The sequence below is a fragment of the Saccopteryx bilineata genome, chromosome X (assembly GCF_036850765.1).
Source record: "Saccopteryx bilineata isolate mSacBil1 chromosome X, mSacBil1_pri_phased_curated, whole genome shotgun sequence".
NCBI classification, from domain to species: domain Eukaryota; kingdom Metazoa; phylum Chordata; class Mammalia; order Chiroptera; family Emballonuridae; genus Saccopteryx; species Saccopteryx bilineata.
The window spans coordinates 74463458-74478130 of NC_089502.1; the positions used below are offsets into that span (position 1 = coordinate 74463458).

The 14673-nt window shown below is 58.2% G+C and overlaps 1 protein-coding gene across 1 annotated transcript; it reads left to right on the forward strand.

Annotated features, from left to right (window-relative positions):
• Nucleotides 1–866: 866 nt before the first annotated feature.
• EFNB1 (ephrin B1) lies at nt 867–14328 on the forward strand. Its single transcript, XM_066249433.1, has 5 exons — nt 867–1772; nt 10864–11141; nt 11937–12029; nt 12231–12359; nt 12478–14328. Exons 1-5 carry the CDS (start codon nt 1645–1647, stop codon nt 12888–12890), a joined length of 1041 nt encoding a protein of 346 aa, XP_066105530.1. The 5' UTR covers nt 867–1644; the 3' UTR covers nt 12891–14328.
• The last annotated feature ends 345 nt before the right edge of the window (nt 14329–14673 follow it).

The following is a 14673-nucleotide window of genomic DNA, read 5'->3' on the forward strand; positions in this document are numbered from 1 at the left end:
CGGGGAGAATGGGCCAGGGCTGGGAGACAAAGACCCAGATGGCGAGGCCGGGAGGGGCTGGAGTCCGGTGTCTCAGAGCCGGAACGTCCGCCTTTGCTTTTTCAAAAGGCGCCTGCCCTGCGCCTTTTCCTCTTTGCTCTCCAGGTGTCTTTCTTTATCGAGGTACCCTCTTATCCCCGCTGCTCTATCCCTAGGCCTTTCCTGCGCCTTCAGGAAGGACAGCATTCGAAATCTGGGTTCCTGGGTCTCTTCCCCAAATCTGAAATTCCGAAGGTCTGGTCCCTGAGAGTGAGAAGCTCAACTGACCCCCGGAAACCACCTCTGCTTCATCACGCACCGCTAACCGTTTGTAGTTCAGGGCTCCGGGTCCACATGCAAGCGGACACTGCGTTGAGAGGGCGGTAGGAGGAATGGTCATCAGAGCCATTCGAGGGTCTGGCCCGGGGGCAAACAGGCTCCACGCCACAGAGCTGAGCACCGAGCAGGACTCTAGGGCTCCTGTGTGTAAAAGAGAATAAAAGCACTACTTTCTCGGGATACTTGTGACAGAGCCTGTGTGGCCCAGGTCAGTAGGTCGGAGTGTTGACCAGGCGCGCGGGGAAGGGAGGAGGCCAACAGCTCTAGAGGAGCGCCAACTTCCCACGGGGTGAGCGCTCTGGGAACAGGACTAGGCGGGACCCATCCCTAACCGCACCAGCCGCACACTCAGATTGGTGCCATCGAGAGCGCCGCGTCCTTAAGAGCTCCCAGAAGCCCTGCCCCCTTCCTGTTCTGGGGGCGTGGTATGGGGCAAGGACCCCGTAACGGAGCTTTCTATTGGCTAAGAGCTGTAGGGTTGGCCTTGCGTTCGCCTGAGCAAGGGAGTAGACAGCTCAGCAGCGGCTGAGGGAGTCTATGCGCGCTGGTCAGCAGTGGGAGGTGTGTGAGGCTCGCACTGGCCGCAGACCCTCGGGCTCAATCGGGGAATCTAGGACTCTGCGACCAGGCTGCCAGGCCACCCTGCCGAGGCTTCAGAGACTCAAGCTGATGGGACTGGCTCGGTCAGCCGCATCTCCCCGCTCTCCTGAGTGCACTGAGCGGGGCCCGCGCTGAAGTAGAAGCTGTCGGGGGGGCGCGGAGCCCGGAGTCCCAGTGTGGCCTGGAGGAACGGAACCCGTGTCAGGGCGACCCAGGCGGGAGCCCCCGGACCGCGCTCGGGTTGTAGGGAGACTCTCACTTCTTCCGAGGGGCGCCGATCCCGGGACGGTCGAGGCGTCGGGGCGGCCACCGCGTCACCAGCGGGGAGATCCCGTCGGGGAAAGGGAGCGCAGTCCCCAACAGTCTCGGGGAGCAGAGCGGAATCGGGCGGGAGCCCCCGGGGGCGCAGAGCCCCCATCGCGCCCCGTGCGGCGGAGAGGTCAGGCGAGCGCGCCCTCGGAGGCCGAAGCCCATGCCCGGGGTGGGGGCGGCTGCCCAGTGAGTCCTCCTGGCCGGCCGGGAGGAGAAGAGCGACACCAAAGCCGGCGGGCGGGGAGTACTTCAAGGCCGGCGGCCGCGGAGGATGGGAGCCTGAGCGGCTCAGAGCGCAGCGCAGCACGGGCAGAAGAGGCGAGCTTTGCTGAGGAGGCGCCAAGGGACCCCGAACTGCAGGCTGCCCCCAGGAAGATGGCCCGGCCTGGGCAGCGTTGGCTCGGCAAGTGGCTTGTGGCGATGGTCGTGTTGGCTCTCTGCCGGCTTGCCACGCCGCTGGCCAAGAACCTGGAGCCCGTGTCCTGGAGCTCCCTCAACCCCAAGTGAGTAACTTATCGACTCTGGTCCCTGGGGGTGGGAGGCGCTCCTTCGGGGTGAGGCCGCGCGCTCCCGAGTGCGAGTGGGGAGGTTCGGAAGAGGAGCGGCGCCCCATTTTGTCTCTGGCTTTTTCGAGTGTGTTTTCCTGCGGGCGGGCGGGCGGGCGGGGCGGGGGCGCTTGGCTGGGCTGTGACCCCGCGGCTCGTGGGCCCTCTGCTCCGCACGTCGCAGATCAAGTCGAGATGGTTGCGTCAGGCGGAGCTGGGAGTCCCGGCGCTCGGGAGCGTGCTAGAGAGCTGCGTGGTGGGGAGAGAGGGTGGAGGCGGGGAGGCAGAGGAGGTAGCCCCTTCTAGGGCCCCTGGGAACGTGGCGCTTTTCGCCCAGAGCCTCTCCGGGGTCGAGCTTGACCTGGGCGGGGGATGAGGCCGGAACATAGGTTCCTCGTTTGTTAAGCTGTGAAGGGACCGGGGCGCGGGACCCCGACCTTGGGGCGGGTGGCAGCGCCCGCATACCCATTCGGGCTTCTCCCATTCTCATTTCTTTCTTCCCCGTTTGCCTTCCTTGCCTTTCGCTTTGCCGTCTCTTCTAGCCCCCCTTTTCTCCCTGCCGGGCCTTGGAAGGGCGGGCGTCGCTTCCAGACTCACAAAGGCGGCGGGTGGAGAGGGGCGGAGTGGGAAAGGGGTTTGTGGGTGGGTGGTTCGATCCAGCGCCCGTCGGGGGTCCAATGGAGCCGGTGGCAGAGATTCGAGGGCGCCCGGGAGGAGAGTGGCGGCTCAGCCTGGGAGGGAGGAGGGTGGAGAGGGAAGGATTTGAAGGATTCCTGCCTAGGCGGTCCGTGGGCCCCCACCCCGTGTCCCTCAGACTGGGAAGCTGTGCTTAGCTTTCCCCAAGGGTTTGGGAGGCAGCTATGTAGAGGAGATCCTTTCTTTCTTTCCTCCTCCTTCCCCTTTACAACCCCCCCCTCCCCCACCAGCAACACACACCTTTCAGGGCTGTGGCTCACTGGTTTCTGGACTGTTAGTGGGGAGTCTTCAGGGCTGTGTGGTTTGATCTCTGGACCTTTTTCTCTTTTGGCATCTAGGACTCAGGTTGGGACTCGGGGGTCCACACTGCCTTTTCTTCCTGTTTTCTTGAGGTCGCTGCAATGTACAGACACCCCCGCTTAGTGGGGAACTGGGGGGCCTTGGCCTGCCCTGTCTTGTGCTCTCAATTCCTGTATCTGGAGTCTTTTCCTGTCCACTCTCCTGGGCTCCCCGCTAACTTCCCGGGCTCCTGCCGGCCTCAGTCTCATAGGTCCCAGGGACAGTGCACCTCTCAGCCCTAGATTGGGGGAAGATAGCTTCTTTAGTTCTCTTCTCCTTGGGTTTAAGTAGGGTCCTATTTACTGGTTGGTGGGGTAGCTGAGTCGGGGTCAGGCTAGAGGGCTCTGCCTTGGTACAGGAAAGGGATTAGCAAGAATTCCTCCCTTACTCGAAGCCAAATTGGGCGCAGCACTTTGCTAACAGTAGGGACTCAAAAAATGGTCTGGGGGCCCTGGGTTGCTGAGCCCGGATGGGGGGAGGTTGTGAAGTGTCCAGTTCTCCTCTGTAACGGTGGAGGCTGGAAGCGCTCCCTCTTGAGCCAGGAGAGCTGAAAGCCGCCTGGGGTAGCCCATCATAGGGGCTCATGGGAGTGACCTAATTGCTCTCTCGGGTCTCTAACCAGAGATAGCAAGCAGCTCCACAGCTGGAAGGGAGCCCTCCTGCAGAGTTGGGGTTGGGTGGGAGAAACAAGATCTCTCTGGGCTTCCCGCTTTTTGTGTTTTGAGCCTTTAGTGTCTGGACTGGTTTACAGGTTTTTGGGATCTGGGATCTGACACCCCTGCATCCACTTCAGGCCGAACGCAGGCATCCTGGAGGGTGAGGGGGTGCCCGAGGACTCAGTGGGACACGCACGAATTCCTTCCTATGACTGAGCAGATCCTGGGACTGGTCCTGGTGTCCCTGCCCCACCCCCTCCCCACTTCCATCTACTCTCAGGGGTCTGGAATGCAGCCGCCATGGGGGGGGGGCAAGAAGACAGGACGGATGCGCTGCCTTCTGCTCGGCTGCAGCTCTGGGGGCTGCTTTCACCACTGCGCCCAACCCTCAGGCTGCCACGGCCTCTCAAATAAACAGTCTCACTCTGTGCGTCTCCCTCTTTGCCTCGGCCTGAGTGCTGCCTCTCGGGTCCGTGTCGGCTGGCCCTCTCCACCCTCTGATCCATGCTCACCTCCCCTCTCTAACCGGGCTCACCAGCTTTCCCCTTCTCTCACACTCCCTCTCACTCTTAGTCACTCTCTGCCTCTTTTTCTCAAGTCCTTTTGTTTCTCGCACATGCCTGTGCTCTCCCTCACAGGCTCATTTTCTCTCTTCCCTCCCCTCTTCCTCCTGGCTTTTGGTCTGTCTCCTCAGCCCTGTCAGGAGCTGGCACCCCCCCCCCCCCCCATCTCCCAGTGCTTATAAACCCTGCTTAATTGCTTCCTCCTTGGGAAAAAAAAAATCAAAATAAAGAAGTGGTGGGGCTAGGGGTACGTTTCTAGGTTCCGGGGCGCACCCCTGCCCTGCCCGGTGGAGTGAGGCTTGAAGGGCCACCTTAGGATGCCCAGCCTCTTTCCCAGATTGGCACCGGGGCTTTCAGGGTGCTGGACCCTGGGTGGCGAGAGAGCTCCTGCCTCCTTGGCTCCTCTCCTTAGCTTTGTCCGATGAGTGCAGCGTGGGGAGGTCGGTTTGATCCCACCAGAGGCTGGGAGGAACCAGGGTATGTGCCTGCGCCTGGGTGGGGGGCTGTGATGGAAGGTCCCAGGGCAGCCCCTCCCCCGGCCTCCTCCCCTGAGAGCTTGGGGCAGCCGGCAAACCTCCTATTTGAGTCTTCAGCCAAGTCCAGCTGCTGCAGTTCACTCTCTCAGTCCCGTTCTGTTCTGAACCCTTCTCGCCCCGCACTCAGGTTCCCCCACCTCCAGGGAGTGGGAATGTGCGTGAGATCACATTACACCTTCCCTGCAAGCGCGTGGGGGTGGGGGTGGGGGTTGGGGTTCAGCATGGCGTCCAGGACCCTTGACTCCATCTAGTATGGGTGGGGGCAGCTGCAGACCCCAACCCAGGCTTGCCTGCTACAAGCCAAAGTGTTGTCCCCAGCCCCCTCACAGCTGTTCCAGCTCACAGTTCTGGGGAGGCCAGCTAATGGGGCCCCTTTCCTGGGGCGGCTAGGGACCTGACCTCCTCTACTCTGTGGCTGATTGGCCACAGGTGGGGACCTGAGAGTGCTGGGAACCCAGCAGCTCCTTGAGTTCCCTGTTCCTCTCCCTCCTCGCCCACACCCCATGCAGCCAGGCCAGGGTCAGGAGGGCCATGTGAGTCTGGGGTGGGGCTGAATCAAGGGTTCCCTTTCTCCCCTCAGGCTCTCCACTGCCTCCCCAGCTCAGGGGACGATGATGGGCAGGCCCTGGATACTACTGTGCATCCAGCCTTTCTGGGGTTGGGACTACAGAAAGGGTGGGCCAGCCAAGGGGCTGCTAGTCGCCATGGTAACCCCAGGTTTGGGGGAGGGTCCGCCGTGTGATTATTAGGGGAGCTGAGGTGCGGGATGCTCACCAGCACGGGTTCATTGCCCTGTGACCCACAGCAGCCCCTCCTGGGTGTGTGGGTATGATAGTCGTTTTGGGCAGGGGTGCTAACAGCCAGGACTGTAAGCTTCTTACTTCTAAACAGCACACAGGGTGCTTGGTGTGCTAACAGTTAGGCAGTACTTTGCTACTCACAGGAGTCCTCATGTGTGAGCTCACTGGATGCTCTCAACAGCCCTGGGAAGTTGGAATGCCCCCCCCCCCATTTCCCAGACAAGGAGGCATACGCCCAGAAAAGACTTGTCTACAGTCAGTTAGCCCCTGGGGGTAGCACTGTGCCGTGCACCATTCTGTCCACACCATTCTGTTGCCGTGGGCTCTAGGAGAGATGGGGATTCAAGATGGAGTTTGGGGAGAGGCGCTGGCTCCCTGCCCCTGGGTTCCCCTCTCACTTTGCAGGACTGCGTGCATCTGTCCTGGTGACTCAGGCCCTGCCCGCGTGGGATGAGCAGTGCTCTGACCTCCTCGTTTGACTTTGCTGGGCCTACCTCTGAGGGCAGCCCGCTCAGGTGGCCTGAACTGGGAAGCAGTCAACTCACTACCTGGCGTTCTCTCTCCTGAGTTCTGAACAGCACCTTTGCTTCCTTTCTGGGCCGGGAATCTTCCTCTTAAGGACCCCACAGAAAGCAGACAATGAGAGAGGGAGGGCTAAGCCCCCTGTGGACCTGAGTATTGGCCAGGTGGGGCATGCAGGAGGGCATAGTTCAGTGTGGGTGGGGAGGTGACTTCCTCTGGGACTCTCCTGGCTTCCCTACCTCCGACAGCGCTCTGTGTGTGCCAGGACCCAGCTGCTGTTCCTGCCCACCCATGCCTGGGCGGGCACTGCTGGGACACGCCAGGCCTGCTCCTGCTGCCTCAGGGGCTGGGTGGAGCTAGGGGAGGGAAAAAGGAGCCTTTAATTTGGGGGCTCCCCACCCTTTCTGGGATGAGAGCAGACTTGAGCTCTGGCTTGGGGTCTGCCCTTCACTGGTCTTACCGTCCTTGGGGGTGCAGGCATGGTGGTGCTGGGGTCACCCAATCAAGGCTGTGGCTAGAATCTTCTACTGACCTTGGACTAACATGGCCTGGGACTAGCCTCTCCCTTCGGCCACTCTCTGGCCACAAGTTCCAAGAGCCCGAGGTAAGGATGAGGAGAAAGGAAGTATAGATCTGGTCAAACGTGGGCAACCTTCTGGGCACGACTCCCACACTACAAGCTCTGCCCACTAGAGACTGTGTGTGTATGGGTGGAGAGGGGCTCCGCTCGACAAAAGAAGCAGGGGCAGTTAGCCTCTGACCAGTCCAGTGCCTTGGAGGTTCAGCTGTCTCTTCCACGACTCTTAGCCATCATGGCGTACTTCTAAGCTCAGTAGGAAGGCTGTGGGAGAGCCCTGGACTAGGGTGCAGGGGGAAAGGCACATCCCAAGGCCGGAGCTGGGCTACTCAGGCTGCCTCCCCCAAGTCCTTTTACCCCCTTGGGTGGAGCCCTGGGGTCTGAGGGCTATCAGATGCTGAGAAGGGAAGGCCTCAGGAGTTACCATGACGACCTGCTTCAGACTTCCCGCTGGGCCATGTCAATCCCCTTAGTTTCCAGAAAAGGGCTTTGTCTGGGGGTGGCCCCAGGCAGGAAGGCTTGACTTGATTATGGGGGCAGTGGTAGTTTTTGAAAAGTGGAGGATAAAGAGTTTAACTTGGGACCATTCTCTTCCTCCTCCTCTCCTGCCTCTACTCCTAACCTGGTGAGTTCGAAAGGCAACCTGCAGAGTCCCCCTGTACAATATGACTAGTGTACTTGGCTTTGTGGCCTCACTCTCTCGCTGGCTCCATACCCACCCCTGGTGACCCCTTGCCACTTTCCTGGGCTTCCCAGAGGCCGAGAAGCAATTTTCCCAGTGGTGGGGAAGGTGCTGATAATACACTGTCATGGGGGATCAGAGTCAGGGTAGGTAGGTGTCCTCAGGCTCCTGTCCTTTCTGCACTTTAGGGCAAGGTGAGTTTCCCTCTGCCAGCTGCTATGCAGATGAACTGATGAATATTAATGAACCCTGTTCACTGAGGTTGAAGAGACTCTGAGGGATGTTGGGGGCAATAGTCTTCTCTTCTTCCTTTGACTCCACCCTCTATGTAGATATCGGTTCCCTCTGTCTTTGGGTTTCAAGTAAAACCCTGAGGAGCTGGAAGCCCCGTGTTCCAATTCCAGGGCTCCAGATCCTGGTTGGTGATGCGAGGCTGTGCTCAGGGAAGTCAGGACATCCAGGTGAGTAAGCCAGGGTCAGGTGGTTAGAAAGCTGAGCTGGCATGTACCCGTTTTCATGTCCTCAACGTACCTGCTGCCACTTCCAGATAGGGTCTTGTTGAGGTGCAGCTGTACAAGGTTTTCTTAGATGCCCTAAAGGTTAATGTCCTCGGTGAGTTTAGTCTCCTCAAGTGGGCTCTGAGTACCTCCCTTCAATGGAAAAGTTCTTCTGGTCACTCATACCTTCACATGCGGAGCCTGGACTCAGTGGGTCTTGAAGCTTCCTTCTGGCTCTAAAGTGTTAGAAGTTGTCTAATCCTGTTGTCTGGATGGAACCAGTGGGAGGATTGGAAAGTGGAAAATACCTTGAGAATGAATTATAGAGGCTTTGGTGAAACTTCTTAGCTTTTTATGGTACATGGGGTGAGGGCGTTCCCTCTTAAATGTTTATGTGTGCCCCCATCCCCTGCCAGCTTCCATTCTGGCCCTCGGGGGTGCAGTATGGTTAGGTGCCAAGTGAGAGACTTCACTGTGGCTTTTACTGTCCTGCACAGCAAGATAGATGACAGACCCTAGCTTGGTGGAGCCTCACTCGATATGAAGAGAGGCCTGCCTTTCTTCACATTCTTTTTTTAAAAAAATTAATTAATTAATTTATTTATTTTTATTTATTCATTTTTAGAGAGGAGAGAGAGGGGGAGAGAGAGAGACAGAGAGGGAGAGAGAGGAGAGAGAGAGGGGGAGAGAGAAAGATAGAGAGGGAGAGAGACAGAGAGAGAGAAGGGGGGAGAAGCTGGAAGCATCAACTCTCATATGTGCCTTGACCAGGCAAGCCCAGGGTTTCGAACCGGCGACCTCAGCATTTCCAGGTCGACGCTTTATCCACTGCGCCACCACAGGTCAGGCCTTTTTCTTCATCTACTTGGTCTTCATCTACTCACTTCCTTGGCTGTCATTTCTGTCCCTTGGGTGAGGACACTGAGCTCCCAGTTGGCCCTCAAACCATGCAGTCCCCACTGTGGAACATTCCCTTAGGAAGCGGAACCATGCTGTTCCACTGGCAGCTTCATGCTCTTGAAGTACTGCCTTCAGCCCTTCATTGTCTTTCCTCCTAGAAAGTCTGTCCCCAAGCCTGACCTGTGGTGGCGCAGTGGATAAAACGTCGACCTCAAACGCTGAGGTCGCTGGTTTGAAACCCTGGGCTTGCCTGGTCAAGGCACATATGGGAGTTGATGCTTCCTGCTCCTCCCCCCTTCTCTCCCCCCCTCTTCTCTAAAATGAATAAATAAAATTTAAAAAAAAGAAAAAGGGGCCCGGGCGCTGGGGAGCCTGCCCGGGCGCTGGGGATGGCTCTGTGGCCTCTGCCCCAGGCGCTAGAGTGGCGCTGGTCGCAACATGGCGACACCCAGGAGGGTCGCAACATGGCGACGCCCAGGATGGTCAGAGCATCGCCCCCTGGTGGGCAGAGCGTCGCCCCTGGTGGGCGTGCCGGGTGGATCCCGGTCGGGCGCATGCAGGAGTCTGTCTGACTGTCTCTCCCTGTTTCCAGCTTCAGAAAAATGCAAAAAAAAAAAAAAGAAAAAGGAAATAAAAGAAAGCCTTCCCTAGTGAGATGAAGCCCACAGGGTGGGTTGTGAGCCTCGAAGCCTTTCAGTTTGGCCCTAGCTGAGCCATTTCTGAGCATACCCTCACATGAGCTGTGCTTCCACTCATGGCCTGCAGCCCTTGCTGTTTGAACTACCCTCCTCAGACATGACCTACAGATAGCCTGGCACTGTGTACTGCTGGAGCATGGGTCATTTACTTTTCTGACCGACACCAGACAGTAGAGTCCTTGAGGATGGGGCCACATCTCTTATTCTTATCCCCACCCCCAACCCAAGAAACAAGACTGGGCTCCTATGTACTTGGTGTCGGTAGCTGGCTGCCTGCCTCTTGAAGTCAAACGTGGTGAATGCCTACTGTGTGCTAGGTGCTCTGCACAGGCCGCTGTGTCTGTCCTCTACACCCCAAGGGAGGAGGGCTCTTCCCACCCTCAGGTCATGAGGGAGGAAACAAGCTCAGGGAGGACAGGCAGCACATCCAAGGTTAGAGCACTAGTAAGGGCCCTGTCTGCCTGATTCCGAAGTCTGTCCTTCTCCGACATAGTACTGCCTAGCTCCCAGCTCCAGCCTGCCCAGGCTCCGATGTGGCCAAGGGAGCCCCAGTTTTTCACTATGTGTGGAGGCTGGGATAGAGCGATGTGAATAGATGGAGCCGGGCAGCTGTCCTCCACCTGCGATTCCCCAGTGCCAGGCCTTCTGGTGTAGAAGACAAACCTGCCTCAGATGGCATTTGTCCATCTCCTCTCAGGATCCGGAGCACAGGCAGTGTGGAGGCGGGGGAATTAGCACATAGATGAGGGAGGCTCCCGGGCCCTCTGTTATATGATCTATTGTCTCTGCTTTGGTCCCTTCTCCTTCCTCTGTTCTTAGGAGTGACACTGCTCAAGCTTTGAGGTTCAGGCTCTTGCATGTTGGGGGTCAGATATGTCCAGGTACGACACTGGTGGGCAGTGGGGACTCGGGAGATCTGTGCGCAGCTGCACCTGCTTAGAGACTGTGCCCATTACCCCTGGGCTCCAGGAGATGTGCATTCCTGTCTCCCCATCATGTCCAAGATTAACAAGGCTGGGGGAGAAGGTAAGGATTCCAGGCAGCCTGAGCCTCCCCAGCCATTGGCTGGGAGCTGTGGGGGTGGCGGCTAAGGCATGTGTGGGCTTGTGTGTGTGTGTCTGTGTTTTGTGCATGCACACGCGCATTTGCACACGTGTACAGAGCTGGTGGCAACAGTGGCTGTGAAGGAATGTGAGTGTGATGGTGGTGGGAGGAGGATTGGGCTGCCACCTCCAGGGAGCCCAGGGCTGATACCTTGGTACCCAGCCCATCAGACACGTCAACCCCCTGCGGAAATGCCACATTAGGACAAAGGGCTCCCCCAGCTAGGTAGTGCCCCACCCTGTCGAGCAGTCAAAGCCTGGCAGCCTTGCCCATGGGCCACCCCTTCCACACCCTGCTGCTAGTGTGGTTCTCTCTCCCCACCCCTTTCCTTGCTCAAGGAAGGAGGAAAGACAGAATTCCTGTTCTTGCCATCTCCACTCAGGAGGCCCAGCCAGGCCCTGATGGTCTGCTTTCCTGGCTCAGGAGATGGCCTGCAAACCCCAACCCTGAGGCTGACCCCTCTCTTCCCTTCTCGGCAGGTTCCTGAGTGGGAAGGGCCTGGTGATCTACCCAAAGATTGGAGACAAGCTGGACATCATCTGTCCTCGAGCAGAAGCAGGACGGCCCTACGAATACTATAAGTTGTACCTGGTTCGGCCCGAGCAGGCCGCCGCCTGCAGCACTGTGCTTGACCCCAACGTGCTCGTCACCTGCAATCGGCCAGAGCAGGAAATCCGCTTTACCATCAAGTTCCAGGAGTTCAGTCCCAACTACATGGGCCTGGAGTTCAAGAAGCACCATGATTACTACATTACCTGTGAGTCCTGCCCATCGTGTGGGTCTCTCCTGTCCTGTAGCGTGGTGGCCCCTGAGGAGTGCAGTGAGACTGCACACGGTCAAGGCTCTGCCTGATCTGGTCCACTTTGGAGACTGGCAGGCTCTCCTCCCTGCCTGGCCTTGGGATTCTGGCACCAGTGTTAACCAAGGGCCCTCTGCCAGCTTGTCTTGGCTGGAGGAGTTGAGTGGGAGAGGACTCCCATTTGTAGTGCTTTCTCTCCTTTGCTTTGCCCACCTAGGATCTAATCTTGGGAATGGCAGAGTTGGCAGAGCCTTTTGGGATCAGCCAGCTGTTCGGCCTTTCTCTTCATGGGAAAGTGCCACCCCAGCAGGGGAAGGGCCTTCGTGCCTAGATTGCACACAGAGTTAGGGAGAGGATTGGGACCCCAACCCAGTTCTCTGGACCCCTAATCCGGAGTCCTTCCAGTCTGTGAAGAAGCCTCCCTCAGGATGCCAGTTCTGATTGCTTTGCCTCTGAGCAACATTGTCCATTGAGAACACACATCTTAGGTGCACTGAGAAAGAAGGGCCAGGGCCCAGTCATGTACAGCAGCCCTTGGGGAGAGGCTGGTTCCTGGCCAGACTGGGCAGGGCTGGCCACGCGGTTTCTATGGGAGGGGAGAAGTCGAAAGGGTCTTGGGTAGGTGGGGGCTGCCTGCCACTCCCTGCCTCCCAGGTCTGTCCCGACAACGGGCGCTGGGGCAACACTCAGGTTTCTGGGTCATGAGGACAGGCCTGTCTCTCCCCCTCATGGTGCTGGCCTTTTGCTGCACAGCTACATCCAATGGGAGCCTGGAGGGACTGGAGAACCGGGAGGGTGGTGTGTGCCGCACACGCACCATGAAGATCATCATGAAGGTCGGACAAGGTGAGTGCCCAGCGTGAGGTCCCCCAGCGAGGCCTCTGCAATAAATGTCCCCAATAGGTGTTGAGAGGAGGGGAAGGGGCAGTATAATTTGGGTAGCTGACTGAGGTCTGGTCTATATGCCATACTTGGCCCACCCTAGATGATTGAGGCGCCCAGTCTGGTGGGGTCGCTTCCCCTCACCTTTCCTCTCTCCACCCCTAGACCCCAATGCTGTGACGCCTGAGCAGCTGACTACTAGCCGGCCCAGCAAGGAAGCAGACAACACTATCAAGATGGCTACGCAGGCCCCCGGCGGCCGGGGCTCCCTGGGTGACTCTGACGGCAAGCATGGTAAGTGGAGGGGTCTCTGCCCTGTCAGGGCCTGTCTCTGAAGAAAGGCAGGGTGGGACCCAGCCGAAAATCTGCCGCGTGTCCTTGACCACCCTTACCCTCGGTCCCCCTTCCTCAGAGACTGTGAACCAGGAAGAGAAGAGTGGCTCAGGGGGGAGCGGAGGCAGCAGGGGGGACCCCGACAGCTTCTTCAACTCCAAGGTAGCATTGTTTGCGGCCGTTGGCGCTGGCTGCGTCATCTTCCTGCTCATCATCATCTTCCTGACGGTTCTGTTACTAAAGCTGCGCAAGCGACACCGCAAGCACACACAGCAGCGGGCGCCCGCCCTCTCGCTCAGCACCCTGGCCAGTCCCAAGGGGGGCAGTGGCACGGCGGGCACCGAGCCCAGCGACATCATCATCCCCTTACGGACTACAGAGAACAACTACTGCCCCCACTACGAGAAGGTGAGTGGGGACTATGGGCACCCCGTCTACATCGTCCAGGAGATGCCCCCGCAGAGCCCAGCGAACATCTACTACAAGGTCTGAGGGCCCGGCGCGGCCTCGGGCCCCGAGGGACAGTCGGCCGGGACCGCACCTCTCTTCTCTCCCCACGCCCTTCCCCTTGCCAGCTGTGCCCACCTTTGTATTTAGTTTTGTAGTTTCTTGGCTTTTATAATCCCCCTTTTGCCCTGCCCCTGGGCTTCGGAGGCGGTGCTTGTGCCCCAGCCCCCACGCTCTTGTGCCTTCCCCCTCTGGCCAGGCCTCAGGGCTCTGCGGGGGTGCCCCTTCTTGGAGGGCAGGGTTGGACGCTGATGGACAGCAGGCAGGGAGACGCCCCCTTGGCCCTGTCCCCCTCGCCCCCTTTCCCCCTTCCCAGGACTGCTTGTCCGCTATCATCACTGTTTTTAATGTTTTTGTGTTCATTTTTTAGCTGTCAACTCATTTTCATCTGTTTTTGGAAGAAAAAATAGAAAAGGCAGCCCCTCCCCAGGCTTTCTGAGCAAGGCTCAGCCCAGTACAGGGGGCCAGGGGCAGGATGTGGCCAGCCAGGAGGCATAAGATGGCATTTCTTTTATAAACTTCTTGTTATTTGTGTGGGGGGGTGGCAGGCCAGGGCTGTTCTTGCCCACGAGGGTGCCACTGGGCAAAGTGTCTCCCCTCCTGACCCTTCTGCTACAAAGCTGATCTTTGGCAATGGGGTAGTGGCTGCCACCCTTCCACCAAAAAAAAAAAAAAAAAAAAAAAAAAAAAGAAAGAAAAGAAAAAAAAAATCCCTTCCTTGTGGGATTCTTGGGCATCTCCTGCCTCCCTTACTCTCACGGTAATTAACGTCTTAATTGGCTGTTGCCTGGGGAACAGGAGAGCTGCTGCAGGCAGATGACCTCATGGGGGGTGGAGGGAGGTGAGGTGCCCAGGTGGCTATTTGCCCTGCAGAGCTGGGAGTTCTCCCTTCTCCCCCCTCCCCCCGCCCTGCTCTCTCCTCAACTTCGGCCCCCTTTGGCCTGATGGGAGACAGAGGCCCAGGGCAGAGACCTACGCGGGTATAAGGCCAGGTGGCTTGCTCCTTTTCTGGGCTCGAGCGCAGGTGGGTGCATGCCCCCCAACCCAGCCCTCACTGTCCTCCCAATCTTGGGCTGGGGCCTGGCAAGAGGAAGAGGCTGCCCAGGGTTGGGCCAGCACGCCGTGCACTTTGACCCCGTCTCCTTGTCAGCACGGCTGCTAACAGACTGCCACTTGAGTGCGCCTGGCAGGTGCCCCCAGAGCGGCCATGGCAGGAGATGGGCCTTACACCACCCACCTCTGCACCGCCTCCTGGCCCGCCGCCTGCCCCACGCCAGGTGGGAGAGAGGGAGCGGAACAGCCAGCCCCTTCCAGGTGGCAGTCGGAAGGGTTTTTGTTTTTGTTTCTGTTGCCATTTGTGTAAATACTAGTCTTTTTTGGAAAAAAATAATGTAAAGATGTTTTGTATAAACTCTGAATTATTTTCTTGTTGCTTTTTTCTTAGAAAAAATGAGAACTAAAAAAAAATTAACTACATGAAGAAATGGGTGTAAAATGGTGTCGTGATGTTGGGGAATGAAGTGTAAGCATATGAGTGAGTGAGAGAGAGATTGCCTGTGCCCAATACATGGTGATCTGGGCAGGTGCGGGAAGGGGCGGCTGTCCTAGTGGCGCAAGGTGTTTTATGTTCTCCTGTAGCCTTTGACCCCTCCCCCTCTCCGTCCTGCTGCCTCTATGGCATAGGCCATGGGCATCTGCCCAGTCTGCCACTAGACTCAGAGAGGTGGATGGGGGAGGGGTTGTTCCCATGGGGAACTGGGTGTGTCCA